Source organism: Serinus canaria, chromosome Z (assembly GCF_022539315.1).
Source record: "Serinus canaria isolate serCan28SL12 chromosome Z, serCan2020, whole genome shotgun sequence".
Classification (NCBI taxonomy): domain Eukaryota; kingdom Metazoa; phylum Chordata; class Aves; order Passeriformes; family Fringillidae; genus Serinus; species Serinus canaria.
In genome coordinates this window covers 54500095-54525087 of record NC_066343.1, presented here as the reverse complement: position 1 = coordinate 54525087, position 24993 = coordinate 54500095, and the positions used below count along the sequence as shown (strand labels likewise).

Sequence of the window (24993 nt, the reverse complement as noted above, 5' to 3'; positions counted from 1 at the left end):
CTGGGACTTTAAAACTTGTTTTGAATCAGGAGAAAAGACGTTTAATTAAAAAGCTGCTTTTCTGTGGTGGCTGGTTGTCTTGATCTCCACAAACTTCAAAGGGCTGTCTATAGTCAGCGGGTTTTTGGCTTAAATTGTCTACAGATTTTAGTTTGTTGTGTTCAGAGATGCTTAAAAAGAATCCACAGCAGAAGGTAATGTGAAAGGATTGGAAATTAAATGAGCTTTTACCGTGGAGAGGGTTAACCTAGCAAATCTCTTGGACAAGCAAAACAAATTGCCCTGACTTTCATGTCCTGCTGCTGCTCCTCACTTTGCCCCAAGATGGGCAGTGCAGTCCTGGGTTCTCAGTTGCTGTGCAGCATTTGGAGATTGCTAACTCCCTTTCTACTTCTGAAAGATATGAGAACATATTTCTGGGAAGATACAATATTTTGGAGAGTAGTGCAGCTAACTAACTCAGTTGTTTCATACCATTCTGATAAGCTCTGCTGTTATATATAAAGAAAAAAATACATTTTAGCTACCCATAGTTTGAACTTTTTATCTCACCTGCTGTTATCTCATCAATAACTACTTGGAAAAGACTTCCTGGTGGGCTAATTGTCTAACCGTGGTAGGGCTGTTATCTACTAGGCTTGTATTGATCTTACACAAGTACAGGTAACATAATACATACTAATTTCATTTTATAGAATCTTTAATCTAGAATCCTAAAGCACTCTATGTTAGTAAAATTATTTCGTGTTCTTCTGATCATGTATTGTCTACAGATCATGAAGAGCTGAAACAAAAAAAACCCTTGTGATTTATGTACTTTTTCTTTAATGTTCTTGCTTTGATCAGCTTTCCAAATCTGAGTCATCAGTCATCCAAATACACTCAGCAATTGTTGTTATTCCTGTATAATTAATCTGTGGTTGATTTGAAATGAATTTGGGAATTCTCAGTCTGTTTTTTGCTTCAGAGATTCATCATTCTGCTAACACTAATTAGCAGAAAGATCAACAGCTTTATGGACCATGAAAATCAAGCTGTTCTCTTACCCATAGGTTGGCATGTGCTGGCAGGACTTGGAAGAGGAGGTTTTCCCTGTTCATAGAGAGGAGCAATTGGCAGTAGCAGAATTTTCACAAACATTAGGCTGTATAAATTATCATTAATATTGTTGAAAATGGAGATTAGCTCATGAAGTCTTACAGTGTCAGCTATTTGGTACAACTTGGTGAATGGGGAAAACTGAACTTATACAATCATGTGACTTGTACCTTGAAACGTCTTTGGAAATGAGACCTTCCCAAAATATACAACTGTTTGTCATAGTGATGATATGATTAGTTTAATGGCAACATATAAAAATAGGGTTATTTCTATTAGTGATGGCCTCTTGGTGTAGATACAAGGAAGTGTTCTGTATTTACTGTATACATAATCAAAATTTCTTCCTGTTACAGAAGAAATTGTACATATTTACCCCAGGAATATATGAATACAATACATGATTACACCACTCCATAAAGAGCCCTATGATTTCATAGCTGTCTCTGGGGGGATACAGAGTCTTGGTGGACTCTGTTGGCCTGTCCCCAGCCCCAGAAGCTGGGGTGCTGTAGAATGTAAGGGGTAAGAATGACTGCCAGTGCCAAAGCTCTATCAGATGTGCCTTAATTAGGAAATTTTACTTTCTGCATTTTCTTCCCTTCTCATATCAGAGCAGAAGTATTTCAAAATGGCTTTCATTGTGACAAGTCAGAACTGGATGTACCTTGTTTAGAAAGCCTTTCCAGTTGCAGCTGCCTGAGCTCTCTCCCCAAGAGCAGCAGAGGAAGAGTAGCAGCCCAAGATGGGGGCTAACACCACTGGGCTCTGGGCTACAGAGTGGGGCAGGTTCAGCAGCCACGTGTGCATGACACAAGCACAACATGCTTCATTCATTCATTCTGCCTACCCAGAGCATATCTGGCAGTCTTTTCAATTGCCTTCCTCAAAGGTTTCTTTAAAGCACCATGCCACGTGTTAAACTTATTCCAGAATTAGTAGAAAGAGATAGAGGCAATCTATTCTGTAATTACATGGCAGAGGAAATGCAATGTGGAGGGGTTTTTGTTTGTTTTTTTTTTATGCATTCAGTACAAAGCTGTCTTCTCCAGATGAAGTAAATATATTCTGCTATGAAATAGGCATTTTTAGATGGTTCTTGGTGTGCTGGTGTTTGAGATGACATTAGGTTACATTTGTCATTGTCAGTTACCTTCATCATTTAAGGCTTCAGTCAGCCTGCATAGTAGAGTTGATTTTTACTTCCCTGTGTGCCTAGCAAGATAATTTCCATATTCTTTGACGTGTCTGGAGTCTGCACCATGTAATAGAATGAGATGAGAACAGAAGATATTGTATTCCTGTCTCATTATTTTGCCTTTAACTCCTCGATTGCTGCTTAATCGTGCTTGTATCATCAGAACATGAGAAGTTGATTGTTGTTGAGATCAAAGCAAACCATAGCAATAGAGTGCCTAATTAGCAGATATGTTTGCAAGCTGCCAGTTTTGAAGGAGGGAGAAATAGAGTTTAACCCTCATTGGGACACTTATAAAAGCAGCTTGAAAATTGTTAAGAGTCATTTGTCATAGTAGAAAAACAAAAAGCGGAGAAAATTAATATTCATGTTAAATTTCTGGGGTTTGAGTATAGCTCCTTAAGAAGTACCCTAAGAGCTGTTGAATTAGCTGGTTCAAGTATGCTTAGCAGTGAAACTGTAAAAGCACAGAAGAAAGTCCAGTCCACTTGTCTGGACTTAGCTATATGCTTGTATTTAATCAGCCGATTAACTAAATTTGACGTTTGTGAGGCTGCAGTCCTGTTGAGGTTTTTTGAGGCTGCTAGTACTTGAGCTCATTAGTGCAAAACTGTCTGCAGCATATTTATAAATAAACTATAACTGCACATCAAGTACACATGATCTATACTCCTGGAGGCTTAAGTCTTCCTGGTTTTTTTCCCTGTGGTCTCTCTCTAGTGGATGTTGTAAAGCAAATGATTTGACCACATACTTGCTTTCTCCAAGTTGGTTACTTTAGCATAAATTGAGTGTACAGATAAATATTTGAGAAGAGGGGAAAAACCACTTCCTATACTTAATCCTTAGAATGAAGGTTGACAACTTGAATGGAAAAATTTATAGATGTTTTCCAGTGAAAACAGGAGAAGGATTTTCTATTGGGAAACTCTACCTTTTGAAAAATTACTGTAAGCATGTAGGGGTTTAATTATGGGGCATAACAACATATACATGAGACAAAAGAAGGGGTCACAGTGGGTACTGTAGAGAAAATAGCATATTAACACATCATTTCATGTTTGTCTTAATATCAGTTATGGGTTGCTGGTTATGTTCTTCAGAGTGCAACGGGAGATGTTTATTTTGTACCATAAATTCTATCAGCAAAACCCCAAATGTTGAGCTGGTGGAGAATTGTGAGCCAAGAGTACTGGCCACTACTGAAGCAGTTGTTCACATGTTTGAATCGAGCAATAGTGAGTTTTTGAGGTCCTTTGTGTTCTAGGCACAGTTTTGTTGTAAGTCTGCCAGTATCAGTTGTCTCTGACCTCCTGGTGTACAGGATTCCAGTTTTTGCAAAATAGACTATATGTTGAAAGGATCTCTGTCACATTATCACTTGAATGTAGTTTAGTGTGCTTTTTGTAGAATCATGTGTGCAGTGTGAATCTTACCTGTGTGTTTTTTCTATGTTATCAAAGTTACAGAACTTGACCTTGACATTTTTCTAGAGCGGGTGTAAGCTGTAAAAAGGGATGAAAGGGATGCAGAAATACCTGTATATTATGTTTGTATTATAGAATAGACTGGCAGTTCATAAGTTTTGGAACTGCATGTTAGAATTATGAGAAAAGGACCTATTTATTGTTAAGATAAAGAAAAGGAAGCAGTAGAGTTTTCTGTCTCTAAACTCATTGATAAATATTACCAACTAATTATTTTGCTGAGTTGTATTTCACTAGAGCTGAGAGGTAAGGAAGTAGTGTCATGTATTATGACTTCAGTCTGTAGGGTGTTTTATCATGTAGTTATTGTTGTTATTGGTTGGCTAACAGTGCTATTGAGTTAGGTATGTTTGGTATGGAAAACTTTAAAAACCCAACCAAACAAACCAAACTGAAAACCCCAAGCCTATTCTTATCTTCCAAATCTAATTAGAGGTTAGGGAGATTTGCTAGTGGTCTCAAATGCATTTCAACTATTATATTGCTGTCACAGTACTTCAGTAATAAATTGCAAATAGTCAATATAACTTCATCGAGTATCTGTTAGCAAGGGAACTCTGAGTAATTTCCTGATGAGCAAAATTTTGTACTGTCTTTTAAATAACTTTCAGTGAAAGAATTTTGTTCCAAGAATGAACCATTATTTCTGGGATGTGATGACTTATTGATTTAATGGATTTATAGACAAGCTTGATTCTGCATGCCTTTGTAGTTAATCTGTATCCAAATATATATATATATATATATATATATATATTTGGATACAGATCTAAACAGATCTAAACCTTCATCCTACTAGTTTGTGGTTCAAAACTTGATATGTCCTTTTCCAGTTCCAATTCTGCCAATAATGGTGAAATTTTAAGGTAGGTCTACTGCAGTTTTTTGTGGGTTTTTTTAAGTTCATAATCTCACCCCAAATTTCTGCCTTTGGTGGGCCACATTTATTTTTCATGCATTGTCAGCCAGAATCAATGAACCATACAATATCCTGAGTTGGAAGGGACCCACAAGGATCAATGAGTCCAGCTCCTGGCCCTGCTCACGACAGCCCAAAGAATCATACCATGTGCCTGAGGGTGCCACTGCTTCATCTAATTTTAGAAAGTGAAATAAATATAGATCATTTTAGAAGATTTATAGTACATCAGAAAGTTAAAGAACTATAGTGAGTGTAATAGGATTTTTTATGAAGGCTTCTTCTATAGTAACAAAAGAATTTGTAATTGAGTCAGTTGTAATTATGGGATAACCTGAATAATGTTATCTTTAGGGGACAAAATGGCTGAAAGGAAAATTTCACCTCCTGCATCAGACTGGGAAAGTGGCATTGTTCATTGACTTCAATGATGTGTAGCTGAGTAATATGCAAAACATGCTCCTTTAAGTTCTGGGCAATAAATAAGACATTATTAAAATGGTAATTTAAATAAGACATTATTAAAATGGTAATTTTTTTTTTTTTTTTTTTTTTTTTTTTGCTTGTTAGTGATTTGAAATTTAAGTAAAATTTGCTGATGCAGGTACAATAGAATAAGGCAAAATTCTGAAAAGTTTCCTAGTGATGACTTCAAATCCATCCACCCTGTTCTGGTTAACGGCTAATGGGAATGATGGGCTTTAATTCCACCCAGATGTGAAACTAGGCCCTAAAATTTGCAGTGTCCCTATCATTTTCTACAGCTGGGATATCTGCAGGAGTTCAATTTCAGGCAGTAAAGCTAAGTGTCCTAACTTAAACCTTGAAAGTAGAGCTCTGCCTTTCACCTGGCAGGTGTCTGAACCTGGAGTGGGGCTTCACTTTTTTGTGGTGGTAAAAGTGGTGGTGTGTTGCTGCCAGCTTTGCTCTTCACTTCCTGCTGCTCAGGCAGTTTGTGAGTGGCAGTGGTGTTATCAAAACTTGGTAAAATACAAAAATTATTAACACCCATGTAGCATTAAGAAGCAAGCATTCTTTATTTGTCCAGATGCACAGGGGAATAACTTCTCCCAAAGCCATGCATTCTGAGTACAGGGAAGTTCCTGTTTATCCCAGAATATGATAATTTCCCTGAAATCACTAACATGTTTTCCTTCCCCTATACACACATGTTCTTCTGTCCTGGGGGTCTCTCTGGTGTTCCCTGGTGGTTGTAGATCCCAGTGTTCCAATTGACCTGTCTGAGCTGGCAGGGCCCAGGGGCTGGTAAAATTGCAGTTCTCCTTCTTACACAGTGGACATTGTGCAGTACCATAGGCCAGTAGTTTTTGGAGAAAAAGCATTGTGTTAGCTCACCAGGTGTAGACAATTTATCATCTGGTAACAGTGGCTGCTTTGGATATGTTGGGACTGCTGTTGCTTCTCTGGAGACCTGGTGGCAGGTGGTGGCTTCAGTCTTTCTTCTGTTCACATCAAGACTTGCCAATGAACCCAGCTCTTCTGGGTGGTTTTTTTTTTTTTTGTTTGAAGATATGCCAGGGGTAAGAAGAGGGAGCAGTACCCATCTGTGTTTCTTTTCAGAACATTTTTATGATCAAGAGCACTCTGCAGTAAAGTCCAGTTTTCTACTGTGGCTTGTTGCTGTTGCTCTGAGGTAGCTCATGCTCCTGAAGCTCCCCAAAAAGCAGTGTGAAGTGAGCAACCAACTTAAAACTGTGCTTGGCAAGTCTGACTTGTCCAGAGCATAGATTCTTTAGATAAGATCAGTGACATTTTAAAGTAAACCAGTGAGGGAGAAGTATCTAGCTTTCTGTATTTTTTAAAATATTCTGCACTTGTATAATAAATACCTATAGTGGATTTAACAAGATAAATAACTGAAGTAAGTATTACTTGGCCCTTGCCTTAATGATGTCCAGATGGCAAGAGGATGTTTTGAAGACTGCTATTTTACAGCAGCTAACACAAACACATTGATGCTAGCTTCTGGTAAGTCTGTGGTGCATTGTAATCATATGCACAGCTTTGCTTTGAACTAATTGTGTTGGTAGCTGCTGTCAGCCCAAATTCAGATTCTTACATTTTTTGAAAAGTACATGCCTGTATTCTGTTTGCAGTAGTGTAATAGAAAACTGCTTCTACTATTTTAACAAAAAATACTTATATTAAAAACTTTCAAGATGCTTCCTCTGTATTTAGTTTTTGCATTTTGACTAGTTACAAATCAGACTTTCTAGCAGTGCAATCTACAGTGTCCTAAGTACTTCTGTAAAGGTAAAATCTTACTTGGGTGCCAAAACATTTTCTTAATAATATGCAATTGCTTAATTGTCAGAGACAAAGTTATTTTAAAATTCTAACTGAAAATGGAAGATTAGATTCTATCTCATTTAGTAATTCTCAGCTGTCCTATTATGATACGCATTTGAGAGGGACAGAGGAAGGAGAGTAGAACTTCAGCAGTTGGAAAAATTTTTCTATTCAGGATAAAGCAAAGCTTGCCTTTTGTGACTGATTTTTGTGTAAGTAAGTGTATGTGGTTTTTTATACCATATGTCGTATAACAAATAGGTGCTTGCTGAACATAATAGAAGTAAGAATTAACGATGATTCTATTTGGACCTTCAAGAAATACTCATTACAAATGAATCTAGATATACAAGAGGCACATTCAAGGGGAAGATGCCACTGAACTGCAGTACTGTGTTACCTATGTTCACCAATCATGATTTAATATTAATAAATACTGCTAAATTATTGTCATTACGTAGTCAGCTTAAACCACCCTTCATCAAAATGTGTTTTGATAAATGTGCTGGCTAACAAGGATAGCATTCAGGTATGGGAAGGGATGCTGTTAGTTCCTGTGTAGCTGCCTTAGGCTGTCCTGATAGTTTCAGGCACAAGAAGGGAGACAAAGATACCAGCAAAGCTTCTGCAGAGGAAATGGAGGAAGTCAACAGTAACCATTTTGGAATTGAAGAAGACAGAAGTAGGGGAACTCTATCAGTGGATGACTCAATATCAATAGCTTATGAAAGCAGTATACGTTACTATCAGTAATGTACCAGTAGTATACATTACTACCTGTGTATCAGTGGTCTGGATGCTGGCAGTGTTCTATGCTGTATATGGGCCAGAACACTGAATTAAGATGGAAGGGTTGTGGTGGAGTTGAAGCCTTCCTCTCAGTCCCTCATGAATTCCTCATGAATCAGTTGACTTAAAAAGGAAAGCAGCTGCTTGAAGAATTGAAGGCAGACATGAATGCAGTGTGAAAATAATAATGTATTTCAGCTCATATTTTTTGTGTAATACTGGCATTGAAATCACTTAATAAGGGGAGGTGTGGATATGTATTAAATCAAGGTTTGTCAAAGAAAATGTAAAAGCAGTAAAATGCATACAATTATGAATGAAACTACAGCAAAAAAAGTGTAGGAGTGCTATAAAGTTAAGGGAAAGGGGGAGTGGACAGTATGAGGGGATTTTTAACTTATTTTTTTTATTATTGTTTGAGGAATTGAGGGAGAGTTGGTGATTAACTCACTTTGGGCAGGGACTGTTTTATAATGTGATGGTTAAATGCAGTAGGCTAGCTGTGTTCCCAGATAAGAAATTTATCTGTTACCATCTTTTTGTCTAAGGCCTGGCTAATTTTGCCTCCTAAGAAAGCATATTTCTTGTATGCCATTTCTGTGTTTAAAGGCCTGTGTACTATGAAAAGAAGAATTGGAGTTCTAGACAGACTGCTTACCTTAATTTCAGTATTTTGTGAAAACTGTGGTACCTTCAAGGCTCCTCTTGGGGGTAAAGATGGGAGGAAGGATAATTCCAGCATCATACATGCTCATGATTTCACTGGTAATTTTGATAGTGTTTACTGCCCAATTTATCTTTTCAACAGACACACCCCCAGCATTAGTTTAAATATTTCTTGATGGTAATCATGTAGTAAAAATAATGAAATATTTGGTGAATTCTTGCAGTGGCGATACTGACTGTATAGTACTGAGTGAATCCACTCTGCTTTCCTGTGAGTCAGGCAAAATATTACAGTTCAAGGAAGGGCTTAGCACAAGATTCATCGTGTAGGATTGCATCTCCTCTAGCCTCTGTATCAAGATATCTTAGACTTTCTTTAAGATGTCTGAGCAAGATAAAAACAGAGTAAAATATAGATTACTGTCAAGGGCAGATAGTAAAGGTGGCTTTTAGAATGCCCTGCATATGGTTAGGTACAGACTCTATTAGCTCTCCATAGTTTGGATCTGGTGCACATTTACAACAAAAAGTAAGTACAAGCATTAATAATAACACTTATTTTTCATATATCCTTCTCCTCCTAGACTAAATTGTCTTGTTATTTAAATGTTTTTGGCTTGTTTTTAGTTAAAACAATGTTAATTTGTGTACTAAATGCAAATGATTGCCTTCCATCTTCTTTTTTTGGGAAGCTCAAGTGAGGTTCATACGAAATGAAAATTACTGCAGTCTGGGAGGGGTCTAGTGTCTGATAGAGGATTTTGAGGCTGGTTGTAACCCCCTGTGTCCTAGTTCTGGCCAGGACAGAGTTAATTTTCTTTACAGTACCGGGTGTGGTGGTGTGTGCCATAGTCCTGGCTGCCAGGGCCAGCTGAGCTTGCTGGATTGCTGAGCCCAAGAGTTTTGGGCTGCCATGTGCTGTGCTGAGTGGGCAAGGCCAAGACCCAAATGTTACCCATTACCATCCTATCTCATTGCTGGGGAGGTAAGGGAAAGGGTTTCTTTCTCTTACTACCAAGAACAACATGGTTTCTTTCTGATCCTGGAGAAAGTGTGGTGGGCAGAGGGTCCGTCTGCCATTGTTTTTTGTTGTTCTGGACTCACTGGGCATTTTTGCACATAAATAGCCCTCTTTTTGTGTACATTTTTGTATTTAGTGATGTTGCTGTTGCTGTTCATTTTCTTATCTCATTGCTGTTTTCAGTAAATGTCCTTACTTCAGTCATTGATCTCTGCCTTTTGTGTGTCCCACTAGAGGAGGAGGGGAGCAGCTTACTATTTTCTTTTTTACCGGGAAAACTAAGCTTGGGAATACCATTCCTAAACCACAGTACCCTATGAGAAACTGCACTTGTTAACCAAAGAGTGATGATGTTACCCAGTTTTTAGAACAACTTTAATAGAATGAACTTTTTTTTTGAAGGATCAGGTGAAGACTAAAATGCCCTAATATTATGCTATAGTGATGAAGTTGAAAATTATTTAGCATCATTTTCCTTATGGTGGAGGGGATTAATACAGAGTTTCTGAAGGAGTTATGTGCATTGTATGTCTGCTTGACAGAATAGGTGTTGCTGAAGCATTTTGATGATGGCTTGTTTGGAGCTGTCTGGATGTTCCTGAAAGTCTGGAAACCTATGGATTGCAGCACTAGGAAATGTTTGATTTCACCCTTCTCTGAGAACTTCATGTTACCAGTGTCTGACAAGTAGAGTCAAAAAGGAAGGAAAGAAAAGGTATAGACCTCTTCTTATGTAGAAAGCATTAAAGAAGTAAAACACACCTATTTAAATGGAAGGTTTGTATAATTTAGTTTTTTGCAGTCACTTCCTAATTCTCTTTTTTCTATCTAGATGAGAAGGAATTAACCTTTTGCGGTGATAGATGTAAAGCTCTCTCTGACTGCGTATGTCACTGGTATATTTGAGGATTGACATAAATGGAATATCAAAGATGTGTATATTGCAATCAATGCCTTAAGCTCTTTATGGCACCTTTTTAGTTGAGCATGATAGGAGCCTATGCAAAAAGGGAACAAAAATTTTATAGAAAGAAGCAGGGAGAGCAGATGGGAAATTAATTCAGGTTTTCCAGTTCTAGGAAATGTTATCCTAGATAAATGGGCAAGAAACCGCAGCTTTGTTGTACATTTTTCTTCTAGTCTCAGGCAGGCTGTTAGCAAATGGGGTGCAAAAATGTTTATGGGTTCTGCTTTACCAATGTAACGAAGAACAATAGCACATTTGGAAGACTGATTGGAAAGTGTTAAAAGACTGTCCTGTGCTGCTGCTTGGGAACTTCTAGCTTCCAAGATAGTAATATCCCAGAGACCTTAGCAACTCCCTGTGGATCCACTGTTAAAATAAAATTATGAAACTGAGGCTTTTGATTTCTTGGCAAACCTGTTCCAATTTACCAGGGTACACATCCTGTCTCAGTGGTCAGGCACAAAGCCATAACATAGCTGTCTTAGATGACAAGATTAATGAGGTGGGGTTTAATGATTTCAGAAAACAAATGTTTAGCCCATGTGGTTTGGAGATGTTTTTCATTTGATCTGTTCAGTCAAGATCTTGCATTGTGTTTTTAAACTGAGATTTGATTAAAAATAAGATTCTGAATTGTTACTTTGCATCAGATTGTTGGTCTTCCAAGAGAAGACAGTTGCTTTAGTAATGTGATTGTCTCACTTTTGCATAGTTTGCAGAGGTAAGTAAGAACTTAAGGTGGACATATTGCCAAAACCAGTATATATAGCTTGCTTCTTGACAGCGGCTGAAAATGAGCAGAAATTAACAGTATTAATACATGCTTGTCATCTTAGTACAATTCCTTGAATATTCTCCTTGCTGCTAGTTTGTACCTTAGGCTTCATGAGCTGGAGATGTGGCCCACCTCATTAGTACCTGTAGGGAGACAATTCTGAGTGGTGTCACTCTGGGATGGGGAGCGTGGCCCTGTGCCCTGTGTGGCCCTGGGCTCACAGTTTCCTGCCCACAGTAAACTGACACCTCCAAGCGGAGAGCACAGGCACTGAGAGCCCCATGAGAGCACTCCTAAGGAATGGCTGGCCTGTACTTTGGTCATCTCCCCTTACTTGGGACACTGGATAAAGATCCTGAGTGATATGTATTAGGTAAATTATGACGAATTCTGGAATAGAAGCAGAATAGTCCTCACACACAAAATTGCGTGATTGTCCACGTGGTAAGTGTCTTATTCCAATAAATCTCACTTTGTCCTTCAGACTCAGAGGGGCACTATTCCTTCAAGGGGTAAATAGAGGAATATTTCTTAATATATTTTCTTGTTTTCATTTTTGACTATTTCAGAGTTTAAGTTTCAGAACAAGCCTTCTAGATGTTTGCATCTCCTGTTGCTTTAAATATGTTTCTATGTAGGAAAAAGATACAGTTTTGAGAACAGAGAACTGCATCTAGAGGGAGGATGATGTGAAGGACTAGCAAGTGAATAGCAGGAATTCTGTTGGAATCTGCTCTGGTCAGGGCTGCAGTGAATGATGTTTCACAGTGGCCAGAGTGTTACAGTAAACTGTCCATTGCATTCCCTCAATTGCAACATCTCATATTTTAACTTAATCTTTCTGAACTTGACAGGCAAATACTTGCTTCCCAATGCAACTGGACAGCAGCTGTGGCAACCTATAGAAACCACTAATCTTGTTCGGATGCGCTACCAAACATTTGGACAGTCAGCACCTTCACTCACTGCTAGTTTGGTGAGTAACTTTTTTTCAATACTAGAAATGTACCAAAAAAATTTTACCTCCGTGTCTGTTGGTGGGAGGATGGGGATCAAACCAGAGTCTATTTCCAGACCAAGCTCTCCTCCTTACGCTGCATTTTTGAAGTACTTAATGCATGCCTACACACAACATTACTTAATATGTTGAGTGCAGCTGAATAACATTTATGATAGCAGTAACTCTGAATTGGGTTACTGGATTTTGCATAAAGCCTGAGCTGAATGTTGCATTAATATAGCTGCTTGCATTTAAATGGTTTCTTTCTTTAAAAAAAGGGCATGCTATAGGAGGTAACTGTCCTTTCTCCTGAGATTTCTTTTCTGTCAATGTCTGTTTCCACATTAGTCCTCATGAGGACACAGATGTGTGAAGCAAGAGTTTATTGAAGTCTTTTGGATTAAAGTAAAAGGGAGGAGAAAGGGGCAGAGATGCATCAAACACTTGACCTTTCAGCTTTTTGGTTTCAAGCATCTGTTTCCCTGCTTTGTGTTTCTGTATATTAATATCTTAAGAAGTGTTGAAATTTAATGCAGGGCCCTGTGTACTAGCCTATACTTTTCTTCAAAGAGTTGTGGTAAATATGTTGCTTGTATAAAGAAAGGAAAAAAATTATTAATGCTTTGCCTCCCCCATCTCTTGTCTTTAGCTGGTCATAAAACTTTGTCAATCCATATCTGCTTTCTAGGGGAAGCTTATTTTGTGATTTGTTTTGGATTTTTTTAAACACAGTATTCAGGTTGAAACCAGCTATGGTCAGCCTATGTTGAAGAGATATCACCATGACTCTTTTTCATATGATATTGATAGGTAGATGGCTGTTTTCTCCATGATCTGTCTGAAGTGTATTTCACTTCAAATGCAACAAATTTTCACTTATAAATCTAATCCTGCCTTCTGCTTGGTGGTGATGGTGCTGTTTATGGCTCTTTAGGGCAGATACGGCTTTTTGAACTCCACACTTACTGCAAACACTTAATTCTATTGGAAGTTCTATGCTTTGAACCCTAATATTTTCCAGGGAATTAAATTCCTGTCAATCTATGAATTTTGTTAATTGTGAATGAAGTATTTGGATTATGTATAATTAAAATGAAAAAGAAAGTAGATGAATGGTCAGAAATGAATTTAAATTGCATTAAACCCACATTTTTTCCTCTTTTCTATATTTGGGAATAAAAAAATTTTTTTTCCAAATTAACTGAATTTAAAAAGGGCTGTCTTGCTGTTTGATGGTCTGTTTCTATCTGCACAACTATTAGGGGGCATGCTGCTAGCAATATTGTGTTTTTGTTTTGCTGTGATGCTTTAACTAGAGGAAGAGGAAGATACAGCACCATTTCGACAATAAATACTTTAAATGGCCATAAAACAATAGACTAATGAAAAATTCAGTGAGCCTTGCTTCCTTAAGGCCTTTTAACTCATCACCTATATAGTTTTATGGCATATCTGTCTGCCACAGACTTCTTCCTTCCTGTCTTTCCACATCTTTTATCTGTGCCTGACTGCAGTTTCTTTCATGCTAATGCAAAAGCAGGCAAGAACCTCTAAGCAGATCTGAGCAGATTGTGCACAGGGTGGAGGTGCAGGTTTCTCAGAAGTGTTTATTTCTTATCTGGAACTGCTGATCAGACTTGCCTCCTAAGGAGGTTAATGTTAGTGTCACATAGGCAGAGCTCTTCTCAAGCCTCCTTTGAAAAATACTTTGCTGTCAGGTTTTTGAGGACTTTGGTCTTTGGTTAAAAGGGACTGTAAGTTAGGGATCACTCCCTCTCCTTGCATACTTTTCTCTTCCCCTTGATTCCATGATTTGGTAGAGTTGAATTTGGGAGGCCTATTGTTAGATTCTAGTAATTGGAGCTTTTACTTTTAATCATGCTTAGGAGAGAGTTTACCCTTATTTAGAAGTAATTTTTATGAAGAATTTTCAAGTAGCTGGTCACGGTCTGAGTTGAAATTACTTTAAATGTATTGTCTTGCTCATCTGAAAAATAATTAACCTGTTTAGTTCTTTTACTAGAACTGGTCATTCTCATGTGGGTTGATACTCAGCTGATATGGATCTGAGTGGTGGTTATGAGCCAATATAGACAAGAATGACAAGTGAAGAGGTCAAAGATACATGCTGGTGTTTAGTGCAATTGCAAACAGGGTACAAAAAACGTATTTTTTTTTTTCTTGTTCTGTCAATATTTTATTAAAAATTCACAAAATCTCACACTGGTTCACAGGTGTAAAACCTTTCTGTGGGAAATGATTTTTTTTTTTTTTGACAGAATATTGATTAAAATAGGCTGCGGGTGTTGCTTTAGGTAGAGTTCAATAGCTATGCATGATTAACTCCTGTAGTATATAGGCTGTTGGACTATAAATTAAAAATACAGTTTCCATGTAGACCCACAGAGCTGGTTTAAAGATGTATAGGAGAAGGCTGATTTTGTGATGAGTGGGTAGTGAATTGGATTTGATGTGCACCCTTAATTCACAGAATCATAGAATAATCTGATTTGGAAGGGACCCAAAAGGATCATAAAGTCTAGCTCTTGGCCCTGCAGAGAAAACCCCATAAATCACACTATGTCCCTGAGTGCATTGCCCAAATGCTTCTTGAACTCTGTCAGGCTGGTGCTGTGACCACTTCCCTGGGGAGCCTGTTCCATTGCCCAGCCATTCTCTAGGTGAAGAACCTTTTCCTAATGTCCAATCTAAACCTCCTCTATTACATCTTCAGGCCATTTTCTTGGGTTCTGTCGCTGGGCACCAGAGATAAGAGCCTGCCCCTCCTCTTCCCCTCATGAGGAAGTTGTGGCTGCAGTGAGGGCTCCCCACAGTCCAGAGGCAGCTAAGTCATAGTTGTGCTACTCTTCAATATATGTTGTGAGCATTTCAAACTGTCCATGAAAGATTCTATGTTGGTGAAACAGACAATGGCAGTCTGCACAGAGAATTAGTTTGGACTAAAAGCATTAAGAAAATGATGCGGAATGTCTTCAGTGCTGAAAGGCAAAAGGAAAAGCTGGGTTGAGGGGTTCTGCTTTAGTATGGTATTATGGGTCATGTTGGTCTGGTCAGTCTCTTCCTCTCCATGCTCAGTAATAGTTACTCCTGGAAGGAGATTCACTGTGCATCTCAATGCTGAGTTTTGCAGGAGTGCAGGAAAACTGTGGTAGAGCTAATTTATCTCACTCCTTGCAGTGTACGCTGTCAGTCAGTTCACTTGACTTCAGGCATCTTTTCAGGGTAGGATGACTGGAAGTTAACATGAAGTTGCTGCCTCATTCAGTTTCTGAAATTTAGGGGTCATCCTCCTGTTCTCTACCAGGAGGAGTAGAGAAGGAGTACTTATGGAGTTCCCTGCCACTCCATAAGTATTTTCAAATGTCATTTGTAAACTTACTGTTTTGACTTTTCCATTTATTACTGTGAGAAGAATTTTTGGAAAATGCTTCAAAATAAATTGAAATAAAGGCAATTTTGTTAAGTTCTCATTGTAATAAGCTGATATGCTTAAAGTTATGGTAACAAGTCTGAAATTGAGCAATTAATTACTGTTTATAGGTATAAAGGTATTTTGTGTGACACAGATTGAAGAAATACTTGATTTTAACATTTTATAGCTAGCTTCATATATTAAAAAACAACAGAAACCTAAACATAAAGTGTCTCTATGATACATAATGATAAATATGTATTGACAGGAAATTAATTTGCACAGATTAATTGGGAATTTTTTTTTTCAGATTTGGCTTTGTCATTGTTTACTGTCAAACACCTGTTATGGGTTTTATTGATTTATTGCTTATTTGGCTGTATGGTGGCTTTTTTCCTAATTAAAAAAAATAGTAATCCCTTGCTTTAAGGAGCAGGAAGTCTTTCTTTTTGTTTATCTGATTTATATAAATAAAAAAAAATTCCTTTTTGCCACAAGAAATGTTTCCCATAGTCCAGAGAGCTTTCTGAGACAGCATATTTTATGAGTACTTTATGGTAACTTGCTCTATGAAATATTCACGTAATAATAAAGATCCTCAGATGAAACATGTTGATTGTTATACACTTGGCTTTTAAATTCAGTCAAGACTGGATGTGTGATTTCAGCTTTATGGCAAGTATTGAGCTTAGGTTGGCCATTCCTTCTGTTGTGTGAGATGAGTATACAGTGTGAAGTAGATTGGGCTCTGAAAAGCATATGGTTTCTTCGTGGAAATGTGAAAGATGCCAATGAAATGACTGTTAGTTTAATAATGGATCATTTTTTAGTACTTGGAAATAATTTCTAGTAACAGCAAAACTAGAAAAGCAGTAAAACTGGCCTTTGTGAATGGCTTATGCCCTTTCTTACTAAGCAGTGAAGGGATGTTTGGTCTAGGTGTGACTGGAAACATTTGCTACTTTTTAGCATACTACTTACTTTATATTTTACAGGATTTACCTCTTGATTTCTTCCCCCTACAAACCAGGCATCCCCCTGCAAACTGCCTTCCCCAAAACAACAGAAGACTGAATTTGCAAACATCTGTACTTTGGTTGCTTTTTATTGCCATTTTATCAGTGTTAATTTGCAAGAATGGTCTTATGGAAGCTGGAGGGGGCTAATTATATAAAGTACTTCTTTATAAGTTGGATTGCTGAAAGGAAAACACATAAGAAGTGTCCAATGTCTATGAAAAACAGTACTACTTCTTCAGAAAGAGCTTTGCCTCTTCCTCTCTTTTAAATAGTATAATACTGAAAATTAGTAAGTGTGTCTTTGTTAAATATGCCATTAACTTCAGCTAAATTGACATAATGTTGACAGTTATTATGGGAACTGTTTCAAAACTAATTATGCTAATTAGAACTTAACTACCAGTAATTGCATGTATTCAAACAGCACACCAACACCCTTTTGTGTGTTTTATTCCCCAGATGTAAGACAGCCATTTGTTGTCTGAGAAGCTGCAAAATTACTGCATAGATAATAAATGATAGTGAACAAATAAAATACATTCTTTAGAAGCACTAATTGGTTAGATAAGCGAATGACAGTATCAGTTGTGCTTAGCCAACCCACATAATTTAAAAAAGGCTTTTATTTAAATGTTTTATTTTGGAATTAGTGGATTTTTTTCAAATCGCTACTTGTCTGTGTTCAGTTTATATAATGAATATCAAGTGTAGCTGAACTTATTTTTAAATAAACTTCCTTGAAAGCAAAAGGGAACTGCATCTGAAACTTGAGTTTCTTTAAGTTTTCGTTCCTCCTGTCCAGGGATTCAGGTTTTCAAAGCTTGTGTGTGAGCAGGTAATTAATACTCTTGACAGTTAATGCAGCACAAGTACAAGGATGGCAGTTGTGAGAAGCATAAAAACTATATAATAGAAATTGCCAAAGTAGCTAATCTTGGTTTGTTATCTCAAATCTCCCCAAAATAGTTAGCTAGACTTCAGAAACACAGAGTCTGAAGAATGCTAAACCCCTGTATGAAGCTGAAAACCATGTTCTTAATTAACTTAAAATAAGCTTAAGATCTAAGAGTAGTTACTGAAAATAATTTTAAAATGTGAGGTTTTTATTCCTATGAAATGCTAAAATTGTCAAGTAATGATAGCAGGTTGTCTGTGCTTCAATTGCGTTTAACTTTTAAGACTAGAAAGCTGTTCTCCCTTGCGTATTTTTTTCCATTTATTCCTTCCTTATGAATATATATTTGCTTTCATATTACTTTGTCTGTATTTGCCTTTTAACAAATACTTTATTGCAGTTCTAATCCAGTAGATATATCTAAATTAGTAGTAGCAAGAGGGAGATGAACATGCATCTTCATAGACATGCCTATATGCTTTGTTTTGATGAGCTGATGCAAGAAGTTGGTGACTGGATATTCTCTTCCATAAACACATAAATTCTCTTCCATAAATACAAGTATATCTCTACTTGGCTCTATCATTGCTTTCAAAATTGTCATGGTGTACTTGAATTTAAAACAAAACTGTAGATTCAGCTGCTTGACAGAATTCTAGATACTGATTTCTTTCCTGAGTCCTCTGATTAAAACTAGTGACTTTATCAATTCTTATACTTTTCTTGCTCATTCTTGGGTGTGGATAAAATACAGATGTGGTGACAGCTGGGTTAACATTTCTCCCAGAGAGAGCTTGTGATTTCTCAGAACTGAGAACACAGCTTGTGCTGCAAATTATCATTGGTAAAGAATAATGGGAAAAGTAAGTAAAATAATAATCTCTCAGAGAAGACTAACCTAGGTTAAAAAGTCCTGTGAGCATATGCAGTGTGTTTTTCCAAAATACCTCCTTTGTGGTGAAGTAGGTCACTTCCCATCAGCCTCAGTTAGCTTCCAGCTGTCAGGATGTACTGCATGAGAGAGAACTGAAAGGAGATATTGCACAGTTTATTAGAGGTGAATGTAGATATAACCCTTTTCTGTATCTATGAGGGACTGAATGGTGAAGAGGCTCACTGGGACCAGTTTCTAGTTTTAGATAATCAAGAATCTAGGGCTGTTAAAATTTTTGTTGGCTGAGGATATCTTTGTTCTTCTAGTGTAGGACACACATGGTTGAGATCAGTAAGCTGGGTTAAATCTCTGGAACTGAAGCTTCTGACTGTGTGTTAGTAGGGGCTCTGAATAAGGGCTTGTCGTTGTCTGCTGTAATATTTCAGTTGTCTGTGTGTGGTGTTAGTGATGATTATCCTAAAACGTCATCTAGAATTGTGTTGCCAGTATCACTTAGAAAGTGGGAAAAGTGGGAAGTGTTACCAAAGTGAGGCTGTGAACTTTTCACCCAGGTAGAATTTGCCACATGAGAGACAAAGGATTAGTGGTGTTTCACAGTAAACTATATGACTAGAGGAAATCAATGTGTAATCATTTATAGTGTTTGAAGTTTAGATGCCTTTCTGGGAATAAAACTTTCTCAGCTTGTTGTTGGACTTTACTTAGAGGATGACTGCATAAAATGGTAATCTGTGATTAACAAGGGATAAAACTCAAGAATATAGTGATGAACTTATTTGGCCTTAGATCAAAAGGTACTGCAACTTCTTAGAAGATTTATAGGTGTGGAAATAGAGGGGGAATAAAGAGGTTGGAAAGGACATGAAGTGAAGGAAGATACTGGAAAAATGACTGACATTTGGAAGGATTGAGGAAGATTTAATCATAATGATGTCTCCTGTTCCGTGCTGTCTTCTGTTTCCTCTGGTCATGAAAAGCAGACTACTGTGAATTGTCTGTCAGCATATTAATTGAAACACTGATACATCTACAACTTGTACCATTTGATGAGAAAATAGTAAACTATGAGTTGCAAGGAGATCTTCCTTTGCTTGAGGAGATGTGTGCTCATGTACAAATCTAATTTGATTGGTCTGATTTCCAATCTCAGAAGTATGTAATGGAAGTTTAAACTAATTTCAATCACAGCTCTCTCTTTCAAATAAATGGGGATAAAATGGTCATGGGGAATAATGTGATGAGTGTCAGAAAACTGCTGTCTATACTTCTGTCTGCATTCAGGATCTGAAGTGAGAGGTGTTGGTAACCTGAAAGTGAGAGTTCCCTGTGTGGTGTTGATTGTTGTAGGTTAGGGTGTTGTGTGGTGTTCTTATAAGGCAATTACAATGTCTTTGACTGTTCTTAGCAGTCTTCAGAATTTGGTATTCATGTATAATTAGAATAGGTTGATTAATTTTTAAAAAATGGGGTAGAGGACAACATACTGTTCCACTGACATGAATTTTAATAGTGATATTCTGTTTGTTAAGAGACTTAATTTTTGGCATTGTAAAATCTTTATTCCTAGCGCTGCTATTGCTATGAAACTTGATCCCTGTTTTGGCAGTTTCAGTTGACAAAAATGCAAATACTAAAATTCTTTGAACTTCCTAGTAAAGTTTGGCCTAAAATTATGGGATTGTTTGGAAGCTAATAAGACGTATTCCTTTCTGCTTTTTTTTTTTTTTTTTTTTTTTTTTGCTGTGGGGCAGCATCCTATGTTAAAGGATAACAAAATAGGACACAATTCTAAATTGGTGAAGCAATGTTTTTATTTTTCTTCCTGTAAGTTGACATGTTCTCATGCCTGTGGTACTTGCAAAGTGACTGTAATGTAACAGAGGATGGAAGCAGACAGTTTGGAACAATATATCTCATTCCTCAAGCTGAAGTACTCCCGTGATTCTGATGATAGCTGTAAGTCTCAAAACAAAGAGACTCAAACTGAGTTGAATGACCCTGCTGACTTACAGGCACTGGAGCTGGGTGGGGAAACGTAGTTTTTCCAGATCTCTGGTGGGAATGAACATTCCTCCACATTTATTTATTTATTGAAGTTTTTTTTAAGTTCCGCAAAGCAAAGGTATCTAGCAAGAATTTTTCTGAACACAGAACAGAGTACTTTTGTGTTGGATGTTGCATTGCCACTTCTGCTCTCTTACAGTTTTAGGTTTGAAAGCAACTGCTGTTTTACTGACCTGAAACTTTAAATGGGTTGACCACCACAGTTGGCTTTGACACATGCTGCTGAGTATTGGTAACTCTGTTTTTTAGTCAGAATTCATTGTACATTCATGTGAAACCAGATGTGTTACTGTAAAATGTACTTTTGTCCTGTGGAGGCAGATGGGAATGTGGACTTTGATATTTTTTACCAAACCTTACCTGTTAGTATTCTTGCAGTCTCTCCCTTTTTCTGATAAATGGTGATTAAAATTGTTCTGGCTTCACTGGTATGACATGGTCATTGCATTTGCTCACCTCTTCTGTACCCTTCCACAATGGACTGATGATTTTTAGCATCAACTCTGTTGTCACATCAGTAAAGCTAGAAAGTATTGTTTGTTTTTTTTTCTTTTCTTTTATCACAGTATGCCCAATTGTGTGCATATGTATCTATCCACTTCTATCAGATTTTTAATAAAGTAATAATCCAGTGAGATCATTGCATCTATCAAGAATTTTCTTTCATGGTGTTGTGGAGATTAAGAAACTAGATAAGTGCTCAAGTTGACCCAATGTCACTTGAGTAAAAGGTATAATAATCAGCAGGAGATTAGTTAACTGCTACTCTCTCATGGATGCATTTAACCTCTTGATCATTGCAGAATAGCTGCAATTTTATGGTACAATGGAAGGTACTCAGTATTTGGTTAGTTAAATTCAGAAATGATGGTTGACTTTGTAAGCATGGAATAATTTCATAGTAATAATATACACTTGGCTAATCACAGATTCCTTTTGCTATCTGTTGAGTTGTCTATTGAGAGAGGATGAAGGTGGTAAGAAACAAAGTTGAATTATGAGGGAGAAAAAATCAAGTTAAGTAAGAGAACTAGCCTACAGTGAAGTTGGATCTCATTCAGTGTATTTCATTATTCTCATAAAAAGTTTTCTTTCCAGTAAGAGCATATCCTGAACAAACATTCCTAGCATGAAGTTGCTTTTCCAGAAAGTTGTAACTGTGAATAAATCTTTTTGGTATGCTTGCTATATGTCCTCTACCTATTAAATATGGAGTTGCAACTAGTAATCATTAGGAGAACATTCCCTTTTATTCCAGACTTCCTTACTTTGCTGATTTGTAATGGAACTTCTGTCCACAGGGAGTCAAGACTTCAGTGAGGTAAACTATTTTCTGAATTTATTTGAGTGTTGAAAGGCTTAACTATTGCTCTCTAATGAAGTAGAGTGTTTTTGTGAATCAGCTGGACCATGTGTAGTGGAAAGTATTGAATCTTGTAGTGGAAGAAACAGCCAAAACACATTAAGAAAGATTATGTGTCCTTAAGAGAAAGAACATTAATATATTATCTCATTGAGAAAACATCACATTATTGCAAGTGTTGAGATTAAATGCTTCTAAAAAGGAAAATGGGACGTCAAAATAAAGGAGACTAGATACATCATTGTTCAGAGTGATCTCAAAACAAGAACTTAAACCTTGCCAAAGTTTGATAGTTTTGGTTTGAGTAGAGCTTGCCTACAACTGATTTCACTTGAGAATCAAACTTCTAAATGTCTTACAGGGATTATTCTAAATGTAATTGCTATTACTGTTTTGCCATGAGTTTTTTTTAAAGAATTTGGTTCCTTTTCCATTTACAGCATGTGAAATATTCCACTGAGCTGAAAAGCCTCAACTCAGAGGTGTTTTTATTTGTTCTCTGTAAACATAGCTATATGTGTGGAACTTCAAATTCTAAGAGTAAAACTGGCGTAGCTTCTGTATTAGCCAATTAGGCTGTCTTTGGGGAGATACTGAGACAAATAGTTCAGCAACTTTTGAAAAAAAGGGAGAACATTATATATGTATTTCAGTTCTTGTTGAAAGGAGACCCATGAGAGATTCAGACTGTACTCATGATGTGCTTGTCTTTTCAGAAAGAAATTTCTTTTATATTATTGTATAATTATGGAAGATGTAGAGAATTGGAGGGCTGGCTGCCTTTTTTAAATTGGTGATCTAGCTATGCCTTTTGATGGAGTAAGAAACACAGTATTTGATGGAAAAGGCAAAATGGATGAAGCTGGCATGTCTGTTGTGAACTGTCTTCTTATATATGTTCTATCACTGAAAGGAGAATTTATTAACTTCTTTAAGTAATTTATTTGAAAAATTGGTTTTCTTCTGCAATAGTTATTTTTCTTGTAATATATTCATGAGGATTTGATTACATAAGGTAACAAATCAGCCCCTCAGAATGAGTGGTGAACCCAGAAACAAGTACGATTTTGTCCGGCAGGTGCTGAGAGGACCCAGTGTGTAGCCACGCTCTCCATGGAACGTGTCCATTCCTGCCTGCGTAATGGGGACTGTGGCAAGGCACACCTGCTTGCATGGGATTAAGTACTTTGTTTTCAAGAACCTTAAAACACAAGTAACAGAATCAGTAATGTTTTCTTTTATTAAGAAACAGCGGCAGTCAACCATACTTCCTTAAATGTAATAAATTGTTGCACACATCTGCTGTGGTTTGCAACTTGTGTAGGTTTATCAGCTCTAGAAGAAGAGAATTAGAGTTTTGCTGACTGAGAAATCTTGAATTTTCCCTGCTTGTGATCTGTATCCTTAGTAATATACAGTGAGAATAATAAACTGTCTCTTAATGCGTTGCTGGACCTGGTAGTTGGAGTGCATCTTGGACAGTCAGGAAGCCAGCATGGCTAACCTGAATGTGTGCTTGTAATGTGGTGAAGGGGAACATAAATTAAATGGTGCTCTATCAATCCATGCAGTGATTATTGCCCAAAAGTCCTTACTTCTGAAGCATAGAAGAGATGTAAATGGAGTAATGCACTTTGTGTGTGGGAGTAGGATTGTTACACTGAAGGAGGATAGAGGAAAAAACTGGTGAGAACTCATGGTTTTATTGTCAGGCTAGCAATGCCTTCTCAGTGCTGGGGACTCAGAGGTGCCTTGAAAACATTTGGCTGGTGGAGTATGTCTGCTTACTTCTGGGAAGCAGTGGGTTAACATGTTGCACCCTGAAAGGTTTCATATGGAGCATTTATTCTGTACTTTTTATAGGCCCTCAGAAGGGACATTAGGCAAATGTATACAGGAGCATAAATGGCTATATAGATGAAATAGTGTAACCTTTCCACTTTAAATAGTAAAAATATGTATTGCTCACAGTGTTTAAAATTGTATATGAATTACTGGGCCTTGTTAGTAGTTGATTATGATGTTGGGGATGTAACTTGATTCTTTTAGATTCCTTAGTTTCTGAGAACTTCAATGTATATTAATAATTATTAATAAATTGGCTTTATCAATTTCAAATATAGACACGGTAGCTTTAGCCCCTAACACTCTAAAGTGTGAGAATTGCTTTCTCAATTTCTTGAAGTAATGTGCAACTTCATATGATATCATTGCATAGCTTCTGTAGGTAAATAAAGTCTTGGAAAATAAATAATTAAAACTGAGTGGTGGATTTTCATTACCCCGTTCAAGTAGTTTGTGATAAAGCTGGCCTATATTCCTGCACTGAGTGAATATCTCAAATACGCTTTCCTGTTAATTCTGAAACAACAGCCTTTCTTGTGGTTGTGTGAGAAAATTGTTGAAAAATATATTGCAGAGCTAGAGTTCTGTTTTCTAGTCTAGATGTACAGACTGAGAAGATATATGCAGCTTCAGGTTTCAGCGTCGCTTATCTCAGTGACGGTGTTAAGTGTTGGTCTGTCAATTTTTACTGCTAATTTTGATGAAATGTCTCACTTCTGTTGCTGTAGCCAATTTCAGTGACAGTTCACAGATAACAAAACTTCCAGAACTTGAAGGAACAAGAGGCAGATGGATAGAATTGTTTCCATAGCCCTTTTCTCCTCAGATAACATTAAAGACATTGCATTAAAGAAAACTTTTGGGTCGTGTAAAAGTACAGAGTGATACTATAAGGTTTTGACTTACTTAAGATGGCTAGATGTTGTCTGTATAAAATTATTTAAAGGTAATCTTCATCTTGTTTCACTTCCTTTTTGTTTCACTTCTGTCAGATTGATTTAAAAAATAAATACTCATCTCCCATCTCCCAGCACCACACATGGACTTTCATGCTTCTGTGACATCCTGTGATGATGATCTGGTTTCCAGTAAGATTCTAATGAAATCCCTTTTCCCCAAAGCATTGTGGAGTGACAGTATGAATGGTTTGGTGTGGATATATATGGGACAGTTGAAAACTTCTGTGTAATGTACTTTGAGATTTTTTGTGTATGTAATAGGAAAAAAAAGTTACTGTGTCTGCATGGAG

At 37.1% G+C, this 24993-nt stretch overlaps 1 protein-coding gene across 1 annotated transcript in view; it reads left to right on the top strand.

Annotated features, from left to right (window-relative positions):
• Positions 1 to 24993, top strand: part of MAST4 (microtubule associated serine/threonine kinase family member 4) — a 279028-nt gene that overhangs the window by 67451 nt on the left and 186584 nt on the right. The window contains exon 3 of the mRNA XM_030236869.2: positions 12085 to 12206. Coding sequence (XP_030092729.2) covers positions 12085 to 12206 — 122 coding nt within the window. The remainder of the gene's footprint in view (positions 1 to 12084; positions 12207 to 24993) is intronic.